This window comes from Rhopalosiphum padi, chromosome 3, assembly GCF_020882245.1.
Source record: "Rhopalosiphum padi isolate XX-2018 chromosome 3, ASM2088224v1, whole genome shotgun sequence".
Classification (NCBI taxonomy): Eukaryota; Metazoa; Arthropoda; class Insecta; order Hemiptera; family Aphididae; genus Rhopalosiphum; species Rhopalosiphum padi.
In genome coordinates, this window is record NC_083599.1 from 18,700,701 (window position 1) to 18,725,261 (window position 24,561).

The 24,561-nt window shown below is 27.3% G+C and overlaps 2 protein-coding genes and 1 long non-coding RNA gene across 32 annotated transcripts in view; 1 reads left to right on the plus strand and 2 right to left on the minus strand.

The window, feature by feature from the left end:
- LOC132927130 (uncharacterized) overlaps positions 1-24,561 on the minus strand; it is a 126,048-nt gene that overhangs the window by 13,863 nt on the left and 87,624 nt on the right. The window lies entirely within an intron of this gene.
- On the minus strand, positions 740-13,728 carry LOC132926745 (E3 ubiquitin-protein ligase RNF8-like). The gene is made up of 8 exons (XM_060991135.1): positions 13,677-13,728; positions 11,664-11,879; positions 4,314-4,449; positions 4,203-4,252; positions 3,931-4,139; positions 3,253-3,466; positions 2,961-3,175; positions 740-953 (listed from the first exon to the last, which is right to left on the minus strand). The coding sequence occupies exons 2-7, from the start codon at positions 11,773-11,775 to the stop codon at positions 3,000-3,002; spliced, it is 897 nt and encodes a 298-aa protein (XP_060847118.1). The 5' UTR covers positions 11,776-11,879; positions 13,677-13,728; the 3' UTR covers positions 740-953; positions 2,961-2,999.
- LOC132924270 (uncharacterized) lies at positions 9,690-10,758 on the plus strand. Its single transcript, XM_060988472.1, has 3 exons — positions 9,690-9,909; positions 9,978-9,998; positions 10,700-10,758. The coding sequence occupies exons 1-3, from the start codon at positions 9,690-9,692 to the stop codon at positions 10,756-10,758; spliced, it is 300 nt and encodes a 99-aa protein (XP_060844455.1).

Consider the following 24,561-nt stretch of genomic DNA (forward strand, 5'->3'; position numbering starts at 1 on the left):
CGCTATGAAGTAGTTATATTTTAAATATTTTAATGCAGTAATCAAAGAGTTAAGTCTTCTAGAATGTTATCTATTATTTCATTACAAAAAACCTATGCTTTAATGTCATTATGTTTATGTAATGAATAATGATGTGTACCTAGTTTTAAAATCGGTTTTTATTGTGTATCTCTAAAAATACGAACAAAAAATGTAGCGTATTAAATGTTACTATATTGATCAAAGTTCAAACCTACAATAAGTCTTCACCGTTGAAAGCTAATTGTGCTTGTTGATACAAGTGTCGTGTTGTATAAAATAATATAACAGTTTAATATTTTTTTAACATAACAGTTTTTTTTTTAAGTATGAATAGGTGTACAAATCTATTAAGTATCATAATTAGAAAATAAACAAAATAATTTTACAAATTAATTTCAATAATATAATTACCTTACATAATAAGATTATTAATCCATGATTTATAATAATGATAATAACTAAAAAAAAAAGTATAGGTACTAGACAAAAAATAATGCGAGCCAGTATTTAAATATTTAAAAGTAAGCAAACTAATAACTAATAAATGGAAAAAAAATAGCGTAGTAATACTAATGTTTATGAAATACATTTCAATTTTTTTGATATTATATTATTATAAATACCTGAATTATATGAATGAAAAAAAAATTTACATACATTTTATAAATCGATTATCTTAGTTTAACAATTAATTAAAATAAGTTGAGAACAAATGAAAGAAACAAGTTTACCTCGATAATGATATGAACTACTACTAATAATCAAAACAATTACATTACAAGTATTATATTTTTATTTAAAATATAATATACACCTATATATATTAAAAATATATAAATAAATAGTCCCATCAAAAAAGCGTATTAGGAATTGAGCAGTTGAAAATTGTGTGCCCTGCACGGTCACAATTAGGGCAAAATAAGTACTGAGAACTGAAAAAAACACACGAATTGTTATTAAATAAAATATACTGAAAAAAAACATATTTCAGTTTGCTTAAATAATAAATAAGCTACTAGGCACTACAAACAAGGCTCTGCAATGGCGATAATCATGTGTCTAAAAAGGCTCTCAAGCAGTCCTTCATAATTAGGGTGGGTGTGTTGTAGCTGTTGGGTCTGGGCATCCAGACCCCAGTATCTACACAAAACACTCTTATTTTTTAACAATCTGATATTTTGAAGTACAGAGCACTGTACTTTAAAATCACAATGCCATGACCATATGGTATTGTGTAAGTGTAATTGTGTTATGTATTGCGGTAATACATACATAGTTAATCAGTTATATTATAATATAATATATATATAGTATATTTTTTATATAATACTATAATGGTAAATACACGCATTTTGTTTGAAATGAGTAAATTTTTAGGGTTACTGAAATACAAGAGAGAGAGGGGGGTACTAGTTATTATATAAGTAAGCACCTGTAACATTTTTTCGAGATAGCCTACCCTAAGGCTTTACATTATCATATTTATTTATTTTATTTAAAAAAAAAACAAATCATTGTAAATACTTGAAATTTTCACCAAATGTTTATATTAGCGTTATCTATTTACGATAAAATTTTCAAAATATTTTGACTTTTTTTAAGCTATTATTTATAGACAATTGAAATTATCAATTTTTCTAAGTTTTTTTTTTTTAAATGCCTATAAAAAAAATTTGGCAATCCAAAATATCTTTATAATTTAATACAAGGTTTATTATAAGTTGTACTTTTCGTAATAAAATAAAATCAAAAATCGTTAGTCACAATTTTTGTTTATAAGCATTTAAAGTTCAAATGTTTACAAAATATATCAACATCGCGAAAATTTGAAAGGAACTTTGAAGACGAAAATTAGTAAAATTTTTATGATTTATACTTAAGGTTCAAAAATCCAATACTAGGTTATCCATAAGTTTTCCTTCTAGTAACTTTAAAGAAAAATTCTAGCGTCGATAAAGAAAAAAATTTATGAGCGTATGAAATTTAATTTTTTACGAAATCCCGTGAAATAACGATATACCTACTACAATTTAAATAAAGGTAAAAATATAATATACCCTACTGATTATCCTAGACCTAGACTAATAAATCAACTCCGTTTAGAATCGTTTTTCGTGTATAATGATATCTAAAGTAAAATATGTTTGTTATGTTAAACAATTAAAAAATTATAAACATAATAAAATATCTGTTATATTCACTTAGTATTCACAATTGAATGTGAATGTGATTAAATAGTAAAAAAATATCCTTTAAAAGTGTTCAAATTCATATTTTTGATAATAAATAAAATTAACGACATAATGCACCTAACCTATGCGTATCTTTTATTTTCCAAGAAACATGGGATAAAGAAAAACTGATAGTTTTCAACATTATAACTTGTTCTTTTCACCCTCCGGTCAAATTATCTTTTATATTGTCATCATCAACTGAGTTTACAAAGGACGTGTCTTGATTATCTTAATAATTATAAACTAATATCAATTATTAATTTTTATTAAATTATATTTATGTCTGCATTAATTGTTGACACTTAAGACATTAAAATCCAGTCCCTATAGTTATTACATTCAAAAATGAATAAATATTGATAGAAGAAATAGTTATTTTTTATCACAATGGATAAATGTCCCAAACAAACATAATACATGCATATAAAATGTATAAAAGCAATGTGAAATTTGTGGTAAAAAATTAGAAATTTTACTCCATTTGTGCAAATTTCAAAATTATCCACCTTTCAAATGAGTAGTATCTGTCAGACTTGACTACCAAGATTATAATAATACCATTAAAATTCTTTCTAGTAAATTATTAAAAAAAATGTTAATCACCTTAGTAATTTGTACATAACTAGATATACCAAAATAACTACTTATTCAAAAGCCAAGCATAGCTAGTTAATCTAATTATTTTAAAATAGTACATGGTAATACCTGTCCAAGTGGTTAGCAAGCCATCCATTATTTCTATGTCTACCAATTGCCTAAACGTATTGGATCTAATTCAAATAATGCTTCTTCCAGAGCAACACCCCTTTCAGCAGCATTTTGATCTAGTTCACCCCATAATTCTGCATCTAATGCTCGGCGCGTGGATTGGTATCTATGGTTTATTCTTGCATTATTTCTTGGGTTTCTATTAACCTCCACTATAAATATTAATTATTTTGATATCATCAACAAATATTACTTAATAATATACTATATTAAAAATACAATTTATTACCTTTATTATTATTACGTTCAACTTTTAAAGTTTCCCGCCTCGTTTTTATTTCGGATGGTAAATATTCATACATACTGTCCAAATAGGTATCTAAAGTTAGACAGTGTGATTTATCTTTAACGATAACTCGACATATTGGGCAGTGATTAGCTTCTCGAGTCCATGACTCTATGCATTCAAGACAAAATGTATGAGAGCAATTTAGTACAGTTGGCTGTAAAAAAAATTTATTTTTCTATTAATAATGAATAACAATTGCAATTGATAGACAAATAAAAATGCCTAATTTATATATAATGACAATATTTTAATGAATTTTATAAAATTACATGTATAGATTTGACTATTATTTGTAATATTACGGTGAAATATTATTAAATTTAAAGGTATTAATATTATCCAGCCACATACGATTTTTATATTTATAAAATGTAAATAGCTTATTAGGGCTCTGAATAATACTCTTACCTTAAAATTTACAAATTGATAATAGTTCAATTCGCCATATACCAAAAATTAACAGATTAGGAGCTCCCTACCCTCTCGCCGATATTGATAACAATCACTTAAATAAATAATAACAAATTTAAAAATAAGTGATTTAAATATGTTAATTAAAAAAGTTTAAGACTATAAGTAATAAAAATAATTTTTGACTATTTTATTTAGCGATATTACCTCGATGAACGTTTCGTAACATATATTACAATTTAAATCATTTTCCATGTATTGTTCCCATTGATCACGTATCCAAGAGAGATTATTGTCATTAATACGCAGCTGTTGACGAAGTGATATAACTGCATTTTCAGCTTCTTTTAATTTTTTTGTTGTTTCTACTAACAAACTATCAGGAGTACCTTCTATCGTCTCCAAAGTATAATTATCTGAAAGCAATTTTTCAAAAATGATTTAATAACGTGTTTATGTAGGAAAAAAAATATAATTACTTTGTAAGATCCACTTATCTTGAGTTGCTGTTTTATTAGTTTCCGGTGACCTTAAATTAATATAATTTATTAGCTAAAACAAAAATAGATAAATAAAAAAATATATTATACTTTTTTTCTGTAATGGGAAGAACTTGATTTATTTGTCTAGGTCTAGATGCACTACTACTTGGTGAAGCTGTTATTGGAGTAGTTTCTCTCCTTGCCGCCATAGGAAAACTGATTTCATCATCATTAGAATTTTCCGCTATAAAAATAAATATAGAACACTATAGAACTGTATACTACCTATTATAGAAGTTACGAATGTATGAATAAGGTTCAAATATTTTTCAAACTTCCTAAAATTAGCTTATTTTCAGATGAGTTTCTATTATTTTAAAATTGAAATATACTAGATACAATATTATAAGAATCCTTGTGGCGGAATTTAATGACTGTAATTTGGAATTAATTAATTTGGTTATATTTTTGATTAATTAGGTAACCTTTAGTTTACTGATTCAATTTTATAGTAATTTTTAAATATATACTTGAATACATACGATAGTAGCAGTGGTTCTCAATCTTTTTAGTACCGTGGCCCAAATTTACCCCGAAAAATCTTTCGCGACCCACATTGTTTCACTTTTCAAAAAAGTAGTTATAAAAAACAAAACTTGTATTATATAAATATGTATAAATTTGTATTATATATTTAGTATTTTATAGGTTTATAATCAATTAATTTTTATAAATGTACTTTAATGAGCCTCATTATAAATAAAGGTGTATGCAAAATGTGTGCTTGTTTTCTGTTATGGTTAATAACAGCATTGACATCATAATTCAAAAAATTTTTCGTGACCCACTAAAAATTGACTGACGACCAGTGTTGTGCCATAACTAAATTTATCTAGATAAAAACTTAAAATCTTTATCTTATCTAGATAAGAAATAAAATTGACATCTAAATTTCATCTAGATAAAATTTAGAGCCATCTAGATAAATTATCTAGATAATTCACTAAGTTCGTAACTAATTACTAATAACTAATAAGTAATAATTAATAACTAATCTACAATATTATCATTTTCAATATAAAATAAACAACTAGGTAAATAAGAAATTTAATTTGTATTACTAAATTTGGTTCTAAAATAGTTTTACATAGCATTTATTATTAATTATGAAAATTAATGACAATTTATTACGTATATGTTACTGTGAATGTCCGCAATTGGTTAGTGCTGACAATCACCTAGCGAATGTCGAGTGTCGACATACACCTACTAAATTAATGAATGTTGAAAAATTAAAATAATATAGACATGTACTTGTGGATGTTGACATTTACATTAGGATTTTGGTCAATGTTAACATACACAACACGGTTTTGGTTAATGTTAACATAGATTATGTATTCGCACACAATATTATAGTATAGTACTATTATAGACCATAATATAAAATAGAAATGATATGCTTAGTTATAAATATTAACAATTACTTTTATTAATATTATTATTGAACAATTTTATATCTGTATTAATAATTCAAATTATGATTATTTTTCCATACAAAAATTATTATTTTAAAAAAACAGCGAAAATTGTACTATTTATTTCAACATGACAAACTATCATGACATTTTGAATTGCATAAAATGCCAACATTTCTACAACCACACTTGTTAGTGGTGCACTGGTGCGCTTTGTTTTACTATTACATCGTAGGTACCAGTGCCGCAATAACCGGGTGTGTTGCGTGTGTCAAACACACGGGCCCAGGGCCCCAACCTATAATGGGGGGCCCAATGATAAAAATTGAAAAGTATGTAGAAAGAAAAAAATAAAAAGATTTTGTTATAATAATATAACAATAATTAATAATTATTGAACAATAGATCGATTTTGTCTTGTACAACACGTTATCGTATATTAACGTTTCTTTTGCGGCCCGTATAACCGAAATTAAAAATAGTTTGGTTGCAATTGATTAAAGCGCGTCATGCGAAGGAACGCATATTTTGACCGGCCTATATAGTATGAGTTGAGAGATCCTTTTCAAAGCTTAAACTTATCAAAAATTACTTACGAAACTCCATCGGTCAAGAGAGACTTTCAAGTATAGCTTTGCTTAATATTGAAAGACAACAAACAAATGATATTAACATAGAAAATATAATTGACAATTTTGCCAACAAAAAGGCAAGAAAAAAGAATTTTTTAAAGTGAGTAATGTATTTTTTTTTTCAATTTTTTAATTGGCTGTTAATGCTTATGTATAGTGTGTTCAATTAAATTGTTACTTGATAATTATTTATATTTAAAATTAATAAAAAAAGGTTACAAATTATTACATTTATTTATTTGTAAATACATACCTGTATGTGTTTTCCTTATGTTAACCTTATTTTTGTTTATATTTGTATGAGTAAAAATTCAAAATTCCAAAGTATGTTTTCAAATTTGGAAAAATTAATTTTCAAGACAGGGGGGGGGGCATTAATTTTATTTGCACACGGGCCCAAATTGGTGTAGTTGCGGCACTGGTAGGTACTAAAATATTAGATAAGATCAGATTAAAATATGATATTGGTATTAACAACATTCATCAATATCGTTATACAAATGTCGACATTTGCTAGTAAATGTTTACAAACAGTACAAATTTAATCAATATGCCAACATTCGTCATTCACCAACGACTTTGGTGTATGACGACATTAACCGGCGACTGCCAGCATTCACCAATTGCGGACATTCGCAGTAATATATTTATTATATATATACATGGGGGTGGAAATTATTTATAATTTTATAATACGGTCAATAAATCTCAAACTCGTATTACGAATGCCGATAGAACTTGGTTATTTGTCGCAGGCCGATCAAAGCTGCTGCGTGGTGGTACCGATCGGCGATTGCGGATAGTTTATAAATACTAAAATACAGAAATAATTGTCGGTAAGAAAATAACAATATTATAATATCTTATAATACGCTGTATATCTACAAAAATTGATCGTTCCCTACCGATTTCCATAAATTCTATATTTATTCATAAATTATGTTTGTTGATCATGCAATCACTAATCATATGCTATAAATAATTGTTATTACCAGATCCCGATTATACGAATTAGTATGGGACATGGCCCATGGGTGCATAATATTGTACAACAAAATAAATAACTGACGTGAGACATGCTTCCCGTACCGTACGCAGTGCACACTCGTCCTCAACTTGTTCAGTGTTCCTGTTTTCATAATTTTTATAATTTTTTCTATGACTGTTAATTTTATTGGTGAAATATTTTATATTTTGCAATGGATCGTTTCTTAATTCAATCATTATATTTATTTGTTGAATTTTACAAACTGGTGTCGATCAATGCTGATAAAATAATAGCATCTTGTGTTAACTGTCATAAAAACATAAGTGCGTTAACTAAGTTGAGTAGCAACTTGTTAAATCATATTAAAGTAAGTTTTTTAAACAAATTTCTTTTAAATCTAAACATTGTGGTTAATTCCTTATTAGTAACAATAATAAATAGTAATATATCGCAATTTACAAGGAGTCAAGGAATATCTAAATATTAAAAACAAAATGTATCATAATATTTTATATGATTTAGGTACCTAGTTCCCACCTATTAATTATAACAATTACCTACATATAATTATTAATTAATGTTCCAAAAATTACTTGTTTATAGCTTCAACATCCATTATTAATTCCAAAAGTTGAAATAGCCAGAAGTAAGAAAAGTTTAAATTTTATTCAAACCAAAATTGTTGATGTTCGTTAAAAAAAAATTAATAAAGATATGGTAATTATTAATTCAGATTTTTTCTAATTTATTTGTCATAAAATAATCAACAGTATCAAACCAATAGCAATTTGTGGTTATTTTTATTGTAGTTTACAAGGCTGGATAGCATTAAAGAATTAAAAGTTAAAACGTATAGTTAATTAACTCTTTCCTTTTTTTCAAATTAACTTTTAACTTAATAAGTTATTTTTTTTAAAGATTAACATGTTAACTTCAACTTAATTTTATTCAAAAACACCTAAATTAAGTTAATTTTCGTCCAAAGAATAATGCAAAATTTTGAATGAGGTTTTTAAAAAAGTAGGTTTTATGATAGCCAGTTAATACTTTGATGTATCATTTTAAATTTCCCCAGTAATTTTCATGAGTGTAAAGAAAAACTATCTAATAAACATTATTATGTGTCAGGAATTTTTTATTTTGCAAATTAGAAAATTTTAACTTAAAACTAAGTTAAGTTACTTTTCTTTTAAAGTTAATGTTTAACTTAACAAGTTGACAAAAACAAATATGAGTAACTTTTAATTTAACTCGACTTTATTATTTTAAAATAATTTAACTTAACGAGTTAAAAAAAATCGTTAACTTGCCCAGCCATGGTAGTTTAATAGGCAGGCACTATATCATAGAATACAGATTACAAACAAAAAAATTTAGTTTTATCTAATCTGTGATAATATTATGTTATCCTTACTTAACTAGTTACCTAATTTTACTATTTACCTAATATGTTTTTAAAGATACATTTTAATATATTTTTTCCTATGTCATATTATAATTATTAAATCAATATTTATACTGGTCTTTTTAATTACATACTTTAAAAAATATTATATATATTTTATTTATTATTTTGATATAGTTTTTATTGTACTAGTTGAATGATGAATAGAAACAAAAAAATTAACTAATAAAATTATGTTTATAAATAGACTTCTTTAAAATTTAAAATAATATAATACACAGTACACACACCACTATGAGACATTTTCTAATTATAGTTTTTATTTTATACTGTGCTTTAGACATTAGATTTATATTATAGAACTAGTAAAATATTTGTAAAATTTTTGATATCCCTGCCTATCAATTGTTTTTTGGTATATATTATGTTTTATAATATATTAGGTACTGGAATAATTATAAAATATTAAATAAGGTATAATTTTATATATGTAACCAACTGATAACTCAAGTTAAAAATATCAATAATAAATTATATTCCTCCACGTATAATATATAAACAAATAACCTTTATTTTTAGTTATTTAACAAACAATATAATTACTATTATCTTTTTTATTCACTTATTCATTTATTGGAATATAATTTTATTATTATATTTATTATATACATTTAAAATTACCTTTATTTTAATAAGAAAAACAATTTTTTTTTATTATTTCATTTTTATCTAAAGTTATGCTCCAAGTACTTATATTATTAACTAATATACTTTCTGATTTTTACTCAGTATTTGAAAAATAGATTTTTTTTTTTTTTTTATAGTACTATTTCCTAAAACATATTATGAAGATTATGCTCTTTTTACATAATATCTCCAATATGTAAACCATTTAAGTTTTAATTTTTTTTGGTGTGTTAATTGTTGTTATTTTATTATTTTTAGGTGAAGGATTTAGTGTTTGAGTATATTGTAAATGAAATGCGTCCAATAAGAACTTGTGAAAAAAAAAGTCTTAAAAGGTTAATTGTAAGACTTACTGAATCAAATGATGATATAGTTCCAAGCAGAAAACAGTTATCAAAACAATTGGATTTAAAATATGAACTATACGTTTCAATGCTAACCAATTTAGTTGCAAAACATGACTATATTTGTGCAACAGCCGATATATGGAGTGCCAATAATCAACGTTACATGGGTTTACACTATTTCTTATGTACACTATTAATATTGATTATTTTATAATTAATTATAATTTATTTGTAGGAATGACTTGTCACTTCATAGACAAAGAACCATATTTTCGCCAATCATATATCATTGGTTGTATACGCATAAAAGGAAGCCACAACTATCAAAATATTACTGAGGTTATAATAGACATTACAAAAACTTACAAAATTGATCAATCAAAAATTACACATATTGTCACAGATAATGCTTTTAACTTTTAACTTATTTGAAAAATTACATTTGCCTACATTAAAAGTTAGTGAGTAGGCATTCATCGAAGAATATTGCAACGTAATGAAACCCTTGGCTTTTTCCTTGGATAAATTACAGGGTGAAAAGAACAGCTTCTTGGGTTATGTTGCCCCCACGCTTTTAGTTTTAAGAAAACTGTTAATAAAGTCCAACCAGTTAATATATTGTAAACCATTAAGTCTCACACTTGTGTCTAGTCTCAAATAACAATTTAGTTTTTTATATAGTTTAAATAAACCAAAAAGCAAAAGTTTTATAATAGCATCAATCAGTCATCCAAAATTCAAAATGTATTGGGTACCTGTTCAGTGTAAAGATCTTTGTAAAAAATATTTAACGATGAATGCAATTTGATGTCTTCTTTAGTTACTACAAATTCTGACTCTGCAGATGACAGTGATGATATGAGTGAAAAGAGTTTTATAGTAATGTATGTGATAAAATATGAAGAAATAAATGTAAAAGTATTAAAATATTTAAATTAAAAAAAAAAGAGCTACAAATGTTAAATAATTATGCTGTAGTTAAAAAAATATTTTTGAAGTACAACAAAACCCTGTAGAAAGATTATTTAGTGGCGCTGTTAAGCTTTGACATCAAGGAGAAATCGTCTTGGTGATATAACATTTAATAATGTATAATATTTAACAATTAAATTATTGTGTTGCCGATCTAAACAATAAATTTATTATTATTTTTAATATTTTTTTATATATTTGCAAAAGAAAGCATTTTTATACTATGTTAATATGTTATTTTAATCTTACTATAAAATAATTCATTAATTTTTTTCAATATAATAATATGTTTGTATACTGTTTTTATATTTATATAAATATATAATGTTTTAAGTACCTAAGTTATTTAATAATATTTTTATATTTGTACACAAGCCAGAAGAATCCCAATAAAATCTAATTTCAAGTCTTCCAAAACTTATCTCAAACTAAAGTTGGTATAATATTATATTATAAGTAGGACTGAGTATGAGTATGAGCACAAGGTGGTGTATTAATTTTAAAAATTTAAAATGATGTATTATTATTTATTACATTCAAATATTCAATAATTATAGTTAATTTGAATTTACTTCAACTTCATAGAAAATATGGATATATTAAAACATTCAACCTATCTATTAATTAGGTAGGTATCACTTCACATAATCACATGCATTGTTTTATATTTATTATTTATATAAGGTGAAAATAAAGAGTTAATTAAATACAGTTGTATTTAATTCGGACAAAATGTCCGAAATCTAGAAATTAGTCGTAAAAAATAGGGCAGATATAAAAAAATAAATTTAACTTATAACTTTAAATATATTAATATTTATACCGAAAAGCAAGTGACATATTATATAAAAATTATCATGACGAATTTTACGAGAGGAACGCGCACAACATGTAACACACAGTGCGTTGTCGTTGGACAGGGATAGTACGTGAATGATGGATCATTTACCTTGAATCTGAAGAGGGCTGTCGGAGCGGATGGTTCCCAGATCGTGAGAGTTCCAGCAACGGTTTCCTAATCGACACGATCCCCTCAAAAACAAACATACTTTAGAAGACATGGTGAACGTAGCGCTGTTGTTGCGCTTATCTGTAAGTCCTCGTAACGTCGCTGCTAAAGTTAATGGTGAAGTCTTTGTCGTCCAACTGCGGTATTGTGTAGATACTAAAACGAAAGAAAAGGTTATTAGAAAAAGACAAAATCGTATTGAGAAACATGCGCGTTAAGTTAGCCAAAGATTCGAAATTTGACCGTATTCATTTCGCTGATGGAAGGGGGGAGGGGTAGTCGCGAGGCGGACAGACGGACGTAGCCTATTCGGCTGCCGTTTTAAAAAAAGGTAATTACCCAAACGGCTCCGGTTTATACAACACAAATTCTTTCTCACTTCATACAGACTTAGGACTGCCTCAAAAGAGGTGGGGTTAAAAATGTATTGGTAAAATTATAAAAAAAATGTATAAAAATTATATAAAAAAAGCACGTATTCTTTTGAATTACATTTTGAAGTTAAAAAAATATAAAAAAAATGTATAAAAATTATATAAAAAAAGCTTATTATATTATTGCGTTATTTTGAATTAAATTAAGAATAAGTTAAAAAAATGTAAAACGTGTGAATATATGAAAAAATTGGTACATTTTTTTATAAACTCAATGCGTGTTATTTTGTTCAATGAAAACTCGTTGATTAATTGCGCAATGAGCTCCTGTTTTTTATTTCATAAAATTCGTTTACTTATACCAGAGACTTAGAACAGCTAAAATTAATATACTGGTATTACCGTTAGCAATTTTGAAATTTTCCTGTTTGTAAATTTTTTTTCGATGGGAGCCGTTTGGGATGCGCCGGGGCAGACTACTTACATCTATGGTCGTGTCGACGGCGTAGGTTGGAAAGGAAAAGACTCAAACTAAGAGAATATGATCGCACCGATAAAACGCGGAAAATCATACAGCGGTTTGTTTTAAAATATATATGCGACACATACACCAAACGACGGACAAAAAAGAGACGAGTAACTGACGACCGTCGACTGATCAGTAGTGGTGAAAACGAAACACAAGTCGCAGCGCTCAGTGCTGGATGGAAACGATCTGCTCTGCAGAAATGTCAGGCATTCGTAATACGGAAAGGGCCGTTGACCGCATGCGCGCTCGACACGGGCAGCGGTGACGATTGCAACTCTCTGCGGTTTTGGAAGTGGGGGGTACCATGGCAAATATTTATCCATGGTGGGTATGGTCCACGGGCACGTGTTTTTTGTAAACAAATTATTTTTTAATTTACCGATTAATTTTTAAATACCTAGTTAAAATGCCTAAAACCCCAAATTCAAAACTGGCATCAATTAGATATAGGGACTTAGAAATTACCTGCAGAACATGTGCAATCGTGAAATACGGACAAGATCACTTAGAACAACACTTTTTAATTACAAGACCCTCGAATTTTAAAAATACATAGTAATCGACTTAACTGTCCAACCTCCTCGAAATAATAATCAATAACATTATACTGAGTAAATAGCCGAATTTAATTTTCGTCAAGATAATAACTGAATAAATATTATAATATGAAATTATTTTATGGCTTTCTAGCAAATGTCCTTTACGGTATGACAGAAAAATAATAAGTACCGCGGTTAAAAGAAAAGTAATACAATACCATGTTGGAGCATTAATATTCAAAGGAAAATAATAATATTTATGAAAGGTTAATACATAGATTTGTTTAAATATTGTCTCAAATAAATTTAAATTAAAAAAACATTTTAAGTGGGTACAAAAATATTAAAATATTTAACGGATCACGGCAAACCTTCAAAAATATTATCCTTTATAATATTTATAATAAACTAATATTTACGCTAATATTACCAGAAAATCATACGAATGAGTTCTCTATAATATTACGCCGATATCCTCTTAAAACATATAAATACAACGAATACCACATACCTTTAACGATGAAAACTTCGGCGATGGACAAAAATGAAGTACACGTGTCAAAGAGTGCGGCACGAAAACGACTGACTGGTGAAAACGAAACACTAGTCGCAGCGCTCAGTGCTGGATGGAAACGGTCTGTTCTGCAGGAATGTCAGGAATATGGAAAGGGCCGTTGAGCGCATGCGCGCTCGACACGGGCAGCGGAGACGATTGCAACTCTCTGCGGTTTTGGAAGTGGGCACGGTCCACGGGGACAATCCATGAACCGGCCGGTTGTAAACAAAATGCATTTTGGGACCGCTACACCAGCATCTGTTTTCTCTGTCTAACTCCCACATAATATAGGAACAAAGATACTCCGCGCGTATTTCCACGATTACGACTCTGGTTTAGTTTAGGGCAAAAGCACCTATGATATATTTTATAAAGAAGAATATTTCCTGTGCATTGACCGGATAGATTTTTAATATTTACAATTTTGAATAAATTGAATTTAATGGTTAAAAATAATCGAAATTATTTTAAATTAAAACATACTTATATTTATAAAAAATGTAAATATTAAAAATCTATCCAGTCAATGCATAGGAAATTATCTTCTTTATAAAATATTTAATAGGTGCTTTTGCCTTAAACTGAACCAGAGAGTCGTAATCATGGAAATACGGAGTATCTTTATTCCTATATTATGTGGGAGATAGACAGAGAAAACAAATGATGGTGCGGCCCCTTAACACAAAACCATAAAAACATTAAAAAAAAATACAAAACCGATACGTTAGTGCATTAGACATTTAAAAATATTATTGTCTATGATTTATCATACTTCAATATTAATGAAAAATTGTATAATAGGTATGTACTTGAATATTTCATAACAGTTATTTTGAATTAAGTATTTCAAATGCTTTTAAATTACCGTTCATTTATTACATTTATGACGTTACACGCATTAAAAATTATACTAATATAATAAAGTAATATGGTAGGTATAATATAAATTAAAAACAAAGACAGATTAAACCTCGAAACATACACTAATACTACATCTTATTGCATGTCTACTTTTCGGATATCCGCAATAAAAATATTAACGATAAGATATTATATGATATTCAAAATCGAATATTAAAATATTATTAAAATTAGTTGACAATATGTGTGCGAAAAACATGACATATGAAAACAAGTGCGATAGATATTCCGATATCAGAAAAGTGAAACTGAAATTAAAATATGCAATGCTGTTGTTTTTATTATAATAATGACCAAAGCTGTGAATTTAATGCATTTTTATGTTTTTTTGCTGCAGCCTTGGTTTTTAAGTGCATTAAATTCACAGCCTCGATAATGACTATTTTCGAAAACTGTCGTGGCACTTTTTTCGTTTTCCACAGTCCAGCAGAAATCATTAATGTTTTATTAGCTGTTGTATAGTTTATTATATTAATAATTTATAATCTTATCTTGATTGGAGAATAATTTTATGTTCTAAGCGAAGCGATAAAATATATTAGTTTTATAATGATGCAGTGATGTGTGTCTTATGTGTACCTATGTGTAACGTGTGTGTGTTTCCGAACGTATGTATGCTGTTTCTTTTAGGAACAAATAAAACAAAAATGCTTCAATAGTTCAATTTTCAAATTTAAAAGTAATGTCTGGTAAGCAGTAACACAAATTAAATTTATTTCAAAAGTAAAAATTGCGGTACTTTTCAAAACAATCAGGAAAAAGAAAAAAAATACGCACACCACTTTACAACAATCGATTTTGTTTTTTTATTGTTATACAAAACCGCATTTAAACTTGAAATTTTCAATAATTATGTATACAAAGAATAGATATATTTAAAATATTTTGAATCTTTTTGAGTTTTGACTAAGCACTAAGCAGGGTTCTAGGTCACTTTGTACGGACAGGCATTAAAGGTGTGAAACGCGGACACTTTGTACTATTATATACATAAGTATATATTATAAATATAAGTTTTATACATAAGTAGTAACTAATAATTATGTATAGTGTTAATTATTAAAATAGAAAAAATAAAAATAAAATTGTTATAAAATATTGATTGTATTTGTATAATAATAATAATAATAATCTAAATAAACAAATAATCAATAATATCATTCAAACTACATGTAAAAATGTGTACAATATAAATATCAAAAAAATCAAAAAAAATGTCAAAAAGTAGTATAATATATAAATAGTATTTAGATGTAATGATTTTTAGATTATTAGCTAATAAAAAATAAAAATAAAAATAGGATAATATAGAAATACGTCAAATTTGAAATAAATGTCAAACGTCAAAAAAAAATATAATATTGAAAAAATGTTTAAAAAACTACATGTAAAAATGTGTACAATATAAATAAGTCAAAAGGTAGTATAATATGAAAATAGTTTAGTAATAGTTTTTACTATTACAAATTTTTAGAATATTAGCTAATAAAAATAAAAATAATAACAATTTTAATAATCAACACTATACATAATTATTAGTTACTACTTATGTATAAAACTTATAATTATAATATATACTTTATGTATATAATAGTACAATTAGTACAAAGTGTCCGCGTTCTACATTTTAAACAATGGACAGTACAAAGTGACCGTTTACCTCTAAGCAGCGATAAAGTCCACGACGAGTATTAGTTCGTAAAATTGGGAGAGGCTATAGGCAAGCTGGTCTCGTAAACTGGTATTTATTTTTTACGATTCTATGAGGAAATACGACGTTATTTATTTTTGAATTGTGTTATTAGACACATTTTACGAAGACTTAGATTTCGCAATAGATTGTTTTCGATAAATATTAGGTACTCATCATTTTTTAACTTTATTATTATTTGTGTTCCGCATTTTTTACGAATGGGAATATTTTAAGTAAGATCCTGTTCAACTATTATACCTGTATCCTAGCTTGTGAGCGATCGCCACGTTATGAATTTTATTATATTCGTGTTCGCTGATCGATAGGTTTATTTTTACTATAAATACATCTATAATCGGTGACCGGTGTGCTTGAATCACTTATGTTTTTTTTTATGTACTATATATATTTGTTTGTATCATACGAAATCAATAATTTGTATTTACTAAGTTATAGAATAGCCAATAAAATAGGTGCTTTAATAACCAATAGGTTAACCTGTTTAATGAAATAATAAATTAAGTTTTTTAACAACATTAGATGATGTCTTAGTTATGAATTATAATTATAGATGTGAATTTCGTTAAATGTTGTTAAATATTTATGCATTTAAGTCCTAAAAGCAGGCTATATACGTTTTAAAATATGAAAATATAATATGAATTTATAAATGACTAGTCGACCCGTCACGACTTCGCCCGTGATTGGTTGTTTATTTTACCTTCGGACCATGATATGTAGAATTTTTTATTCAAATATTATTGTTTAATATGATCGGCAGGTAAATATAAAAAACGATTAATGAAAACGGATTGAAATTTTTCTAGCGGTATAAATGATAAATATATTTTTACTAAAAATAAATACAGATAAAAAAGAAATGCTGAGTAATTTATGGTTGATAAAGAATTTTATAAGACTCCTGAGTATATGAAGTTTTTTGTTTTATCTCCTGTTAAAATTAAAATCATGATTCGGGTCCCCAGTTCGAGAAAATCCCACGTATAATTGTCCATGTGAAAAGCACTCTGTACGAAAATCTACGCCAACGTACTTGAATGTTTGACTATATATTTGTATAGATTAATACGAATATTGGGTATACGTCATGTTGTCGGAGTACGTACGATAAACTTCTCGGAACATTATTATTCATATCAAACATAATACAATTTGACGAACAAAAAGGTCAGGTTCCAGGTAGCTGTAAACCCGCGGGCCACCGTGTCGCACAATATATGTATATAATATAGGTACAATTGTTTTTAATTTTTTATGAATTTTATACTTTTTTTTTTATTGACAAAGGTGGTACTAAAACCTTCAGCAGAGTGTCGGGTATAACAGTAAAAAATTTCAGCCAAATCGGTTCAGTAGTTTTCTCGGTTAGCGCGGTCGTAGAAAAACCCTTACAATTTTATATAATAATAAGTATATATAGATTTTCATACTAACCTTATTGACAAAAGTCATGTTAATATATATATAATGTTTTTCTCATATCAGCTATATAAAAATACATATACATAATTTTTTATATATATATATACGTTTAAATTGGGCCTTTTTTCATTTCAACGAAAATAAATCAGTGTTGTTTTTTTATTTGGATTCCAGTGTTTAATACCTTTTAACTTTATGACAACTGCACAAAGCAAATAGAGGTGGGAATAAGGTAAGATGCATAAGCAACATATTATCTGCATTAATTTATATAACTTACTTATCTACATTTTACTATTACTGTGTATTTGATCATAATATTCTCGAATCACGACCTCGAGAGCCCTCCGACGATCAGGAGGAAGGTAATTGCATAAATTTAAATAATTCAATATTCATATAATCATATCCTACAGGTAACTATATTCTCCAGAAATTATAAGTGTAGGGAAGAGTTACGCAGATTCTGGAATTTATTCAAGGTTTGTGTCCCTTGTATTTGCTTCACATTAAATGTATTACACACACACGCTCATTCTTATTTAACTTGCATTTATTTTGCATTAACTTTTATATTTAGCCCACCCTTTTAAATATGTTTAATTTATTTTATTTTTACGTTATTACAATACAATTATTTTTCAAAGACATGTTAAAATAAGTTAAAAATGTCGAAGAAATTATTTTTTGTAATGACTAATGATAAATAATGGTGTTAAATATTTCATAATAAATCAAAAGCATTATTCGTGAGGATTTACACTGTTGCGAATATAATAATATTAATACACATTTACTATACGTTATGATATTTTGATTTATTTTAAGAAATTGTTTATTTATACAATGATTCTATATGTTTAGGTAGTATACTTTGTAATAAGTTAAAAATAAGAAGTAAAGTCATTGTATGTGAAAATACTCTAAATATTAATTATTTATTATGTATTTCTAACTCATCACTTCATATAATAAGTTACGGGGGATAGGTACGAGGGTTTTTCCTTCCAAATAAATTAATGTATTGGAATGTTTGTTATGTAAAGTTTTTACTTACCTTTCGAAGAACCCACTGGCAGAAAACTGTATCTTGTATGACTTGAAATACTGTTGAAGTTGACTGACCAAAATAATGAGAGGTATATCCTGTATATTTATGTTGTAAATGAATAAATCGGTGAAGATAATTACGGTAAATTGAATTTATTTTTACTTATAAAAAATGAACACATATAACATTTACAAATTGTTAAAAACATATTATTGGTTGAGCTACTGGATGACTAAGCGCAGTGTTGATTGTCAAGTGGGCTTTTATAAATGTTGATAGCCGCCTTGTACTCGACTTTGCGACTTCGGACCTTACTTATTTCCGTGATACCATGAATGAATAATAAAAATTGTATAAAATTATAATATAAAAATATAATTATATATAAAATTATATAAAAATTTATATGCGTTGTAATGATAATTATTATTAAAAATAATTAATTTCAGTAGTTATCGTTTTAGTACAGAAGTTTTCTTTTAATCTTTAACATAGGGGGTTGTTTTTGATAATATAAATTAATCTGGAGAGTATTTGTTAGGACGTTAGCCGTTTGGTACTTAAGTAATGATCTCATAATTTCATAAACCATAAACTAAACAATCGAATTTCGATTTTTATGTATCTAAATAATTAAAAAAATACTCTACTTCATAATATGAAATTAAAAATGAATGTTTCATTAAAATAATAAAAACTTTAAAAATAAAGACAAAGTATATTAAAAATTATAATTTTTTTTAGATACCATTTTGTTTTATTTCGATTAGAAATTAAATAAAAAAAATATTTTTCAAAAACGTTAATATCTGAAATAATGAATGTTGTTGAATAAATTAATTACCCAGTATATTCACATGTACGTGTTATTTATTTTCTTAAAATTTTACATTTTTGAATTACAGTAAATTCCCGTTACAATGAATACCAATACAACGAAAAATCCCGTTATAACGATAACGAAAGTCATAGAAGTCTACTGCCGAAAAGCAGAACTTATAAAAAGCTTATTCAAATTTTCGTTACAACGAAATTTCCGTTATAACGAAAAAAAATTAGGTCCACTAGAGTTTGTTGTAACGGGATTTTACTGTATTTTATTTTAGATAATCTTAAATTTTTTTTATATTATAAGTATTATAAGTATACACTAGCGATACTACACGTGCCAACGGGATGCTTTAAAATATAATATTCAAAAAATTTGATGAACATTAGAAAATACAAACAATTTATTGATTTATTAGGTCAAATAAAGGTTAAATTTATTTAAATGATAAACGGTGTATAATTATAAATATGAACGGTTACAAATCAATACCCATATAAATAATAAGATATAATGATTAATGATAGAAGTTACATCCGTATTCTAATGCAGTTGTATCTTGTATATATAATATTATACTCATGACAGGTACGTACTCATGGTTGTTTAATTTTATTATTTGTATCCCGCATTTTTTAATAATATGATTTTATGTGTGGACTCGATTTAAGTTATTATACTCGTGTCCTTGTAAGCGAATCACAACGTTATAAATTGTATTATATTGGTGTTTGCTAATCGACGAGTTTATTTTAATTATGAAATATATACTTACAATGCTACAACCCATGTGACTGTGTGAGCGAATCACTTTTTTTTTTACATTATTATTCTATTTATATAACCACCAAATTACTATCATTAATAATAGGTACAAAAATCTATTTGTTTTATTAACGAATGTATAACATACCTTACGAATGTGATCCCGGTACTAAATTTTGCAATAATCAAATAACAGCAATTATATAGGTATATCTGTAACATATAATACTCTGACAGGCCGATCGCTTCTATATCTGTTTATAAAAACGATATATTATGGAAGGCGTGTGAAAATTTAAAAAATCGCATTTATTCTATTTATAAATCGAACATTGCGTTATAGTCATTATTGTGAATTACAGACGACACAGTGGTTGACATAATAGCATATTGCATTTTACGGATGTGATCCTGATACCGAAAATAGCGATTTAAGAGGACACAACAGCAACACAACACCCGCATGTGTTATCCCAGTCTTAGAAGTGCGCAACATTGCAAACTTACGCTCGACAGATCACGTTTAGCTCCATCAGTTTAAAAATTAGAGTGATCGACCTATTATGAAACTTGATGGTAAAACATCATCTGTGTGTGTATGTTGGTTTTTACGATAGTTTAATCTTTTATCAAGTTATGCGTATATAATATAGCGTAAATAAAAATGCACATAACTATTACTTAAAAACTGAATAATCGTTAAAATCCAACACACAATTACAGATGATGTTCTTACCATCAACTGTTATGGACAACTTGTAGTGTTTATTCGGTCTGATTATACTGCTGTTATAGGTGCTGTTTTTAGAAGGGTGACTTAAATCGCAATATTTAGTACCAGGATCACATTCGTAAGGTGTACCTTGCTAACAGACTGTTCGTTCAAGTACCGCCTGTAGTTAACAATTATGACGCAGTGCCACACGAGAATAAGAAGAATGTTTTATTTTTATGTAAAATATATAAAGTATTCCGTATAATGTACATTTTTTTAGGTGTTTATTATATTTGTATATTTTTGAATTTATATTTTTTATTATTTTATTTTTTAAAACAAATATTCACTGTTTTCATGTATTTCTAAGTTTTTCACTGGTGTTCTCAAAAAAGCAAAATGTATTATTAATTGTATTAAGGTCAATCTATTAAAGTATCAATTTATTTAGCTGCATTATATAATCTTAACAAATTATCTATAGGTACTGATACTGTTCGAGCCACCGTCGCCGTCGATAATATACAAATATAAATAGGCCGATTCACGGTCATCACCGACCGACCTGTTACACACACACACACACACACACACACACACACACACACACACACACGCACACAACATATTATTTGTTTTTATTAGTATTAAGTTTATAATTATTGTTTTTATTTTTGTATAATTGTCGTGTGTTATATAATATTATAGTACGTAAATTACGACGGCGTGTTATCTGCCGCCGTACCGGTTCGCCGATGCGCGCAGTTTAACACGGTCGCCGTAAATTTTCACCAGTCTCGATCTTACCTTCGTATTGTTACGCGGACCAAATATACTGTTGTCGTGGGTGCTAATCGCCACTTTTATATTATTTCATCGTGGGCGCGAATCGCCACTTTTCTGTACATTATTGTCGTGGGCGCGAATAGCCACTTTTCTATATATTTTCATCGTGGGCGCGAATCGCCACTTATTTATATACTATTTTATTGGCGCTAATCGCCGTAATTTTATTGTTTGTTTTATTTATTGTTGTGTGTGTAATTATTATTTAGCTGTATAGGTAGCGGCTGGCCAGCAGTGCACCGACAAATTTGTGAGTTTTTTTAATTAATTTATTATTATTGGCATTGCATTTATTATAATTTATATTGAGCCAAAAGGGCTATCTTTTCTATACATTAATATTTTATTTAAGCAATTGTACACGAGTTTACAGCTCAAATAGTTGCATATAATATTGTATTTGATTGTTAGGCCTGAAGAGCCACCTATTATTTTATATTATTATATAAATATACCTTTTATTGGTATGCCAGAAGGGCATTTTATAAATTTTATATAAATTAATTAATTATATCAAGCTCTAATGGCTGTTAATATATTATAATTGTGTTATTGTGCCAGAAGGGCTATAACTTATATTTATTATTTCTTTTATACTTATATTTTGTTCTGTTCGGCGCAGTTATTATATTTATAATTTATATTTTTGTTAGTGTGGTTTCTTATACATTTGCGCCAATTATTTATTAAATATTATTATATACATTTTTACCTGTTGGGCCAAAAGGGCTGTATTTAATATTACTATTATACAGCATATTTTTTATTATTCACATTTGCGTTACCATTTTACTAGAGTTACCTATATCCGTTTAGCATTTAAGTACACACACACAATAATACACACATATACACACACCACCTACATACTAGCACTCACAGGTTTTGCTCGGCGACCCTGTCCAACTCCAGTTGAGTGCTATATATATTATACACACTTTACAAAGGTCGGTCGGTGTGTTAGTGTAATACGTAGTAAAACGCGAAACATTTTGGTAACCGGGCGCACGGCCTATTATTGTCCGTTCCCGGCTCAAACAGATACAATTCAAAACAAATTACCAATGTATTTTCCTAATATATTTTTGAATTTGTTATCCTGAAATTATGTTAATACTCAATTAAATGGTTATAAAATGTTTATTTAAATCAGTTAATGACACTTGTTTTATGATCATAATATCGTTGAAGTGTTGGACAATACACTACAGACAACGCCGTTTTGCTATTAAATAATACATATCTTATGGATGTGATCCTGGTACCGAATATAGCGTTTTAAGTCACCCTCCTAAATAACCGTACCTATATAGGTATATTAGCAGTATAGACTGACCGATTGTCCACTACAATCCATTCATAAACGATATTCGGGACTTCGGGAGGTATTACATACAGTGGTTTAAACAAACCGCACTCGTTCTATTCACAAAGGACAATGCGTTAAAGTCTTTGTAAACTACCTACACCAGGCGGCACCGAGATGGTTGACCATCTGATCGGCAAGATCAATATCCAATGAATATAGGATCCTGGTACTGATTTTTGCGATTTAAGTCAACCTCCTAAATTACACTACCTAAATATATTAGCAGTATAATCTGACCACAAATATATTTATATATTATTAATGATCATAATATTTGGTTGTTAAAATAAATAGAATAAGAATAATAATAAAAACAAAAATTGATTCGATCACACGGGTTGAATAGGGTTGTAGGTATATTTATAATTAAAATAAACACGCCGATCAGCGAACACACACATAATATAATTTAAAACGTTACGATTCGCTCACAAGTCACAAGGACTACCTACAAAGGTATAATAATTTTGATGGAACCCACACAATATAATCATATTCATAAAAAATGCAGAAATTTAATAATATAATTAAACAATGATGAGTTTATATATGTTACGGTAAATTATGTAACACATGAAAATTACGTAATTAACCAGGAATTATCGTAAACATATATACAAAATGGAGATTTTCGATATTTACCGGTTAATTGCGATATTCACCAAACAAATTGGTAAATGTTGTGTATAATACTAAAATTCGACTATAACATAACTTTTATGTTTTTCTGCTGCACGGTTTTACATTAGGTAGATTTCTAGTATCTACTATTTATAAATATGTTATTGCGCAAATCTATCAAAGAAAAACAGCTAACTCTTCGAGAGGCAGCTGCAGGTTTGAGCATTATTTCGGGCACTCAAGGGTACCAACGATGTCACTGCAAAACTAAATGTAAAAATAATAAATGTGCTTGTCGTTCTTCAGGTAAACTTTGTAATTCAAAATGTCATGGATCATTAATATGCGAAAATAAATAGTTAATAATATAATATGATATAAATACAATAATAACCATTTGTAAAATTTTTTATCGTAAATTCCCGGTAATTGACATAAAAATTTACTCATATAAATTAAAAATGGATATTAACAATATTTACCGGTAAATTACGTAAATTATTATTTTTTGTCATTTACCGTAACATATATAATATATACAACTATACACGAATACGGATATAAATGTTATCATTATATTTCATTTA

What these genes read in the sequence shown, in the direction of transcription:
- LOC132924270 (XM_060988472.1), top strand. Translation starts at nt 9,690, where the DNA reads ATGCGTCCAATAAGAACTTGTGAAAAAAAAAGTCTTAAAAGGTTAATT. An exon ending in CAATAATCAACGTTACATGG is followed by an intron (nt 9,910 to 9,977) that starts GTTTACACTATT and finishes ATTTATTTGTAG; the next exon opens with GAATGACTTGTCACTTCATA. An exon ending in AATGACTTGTCACTTCATAG is followed by an intron (nt 9,999 to 10,699) that starts ACAAAGAACCAT and finishes AAGAGCTACAAA; the next exon opens with TGTTAAATAATTATGCTGTA.
- LOC132926745 (XM_060991135.1), bottom strand. Translation starts at nt 11,775, where the DNA reads ATGTCTTCTAAAGTATGTTTGTTTTTGAGGGGATCGTGTCGATTAGGA. An exon ending in AGATAAGTGGATCTTACAAA is followed by an intron (nt 4,140 to 4,202) that starts GTAATTATATTT and finishes AATTGCTTTCAG; the next exon opens with ATAATTATACTTTGGAGACG. An exon ending in GTTACGAAACGTTCATCGAG is followed by an intron (nt 3,467 to 3,930) that starts GTAATATCGCTA and finishes TTTTTTTTACAG; the next exon opens with CCAACTGTACTAAATTGCTC.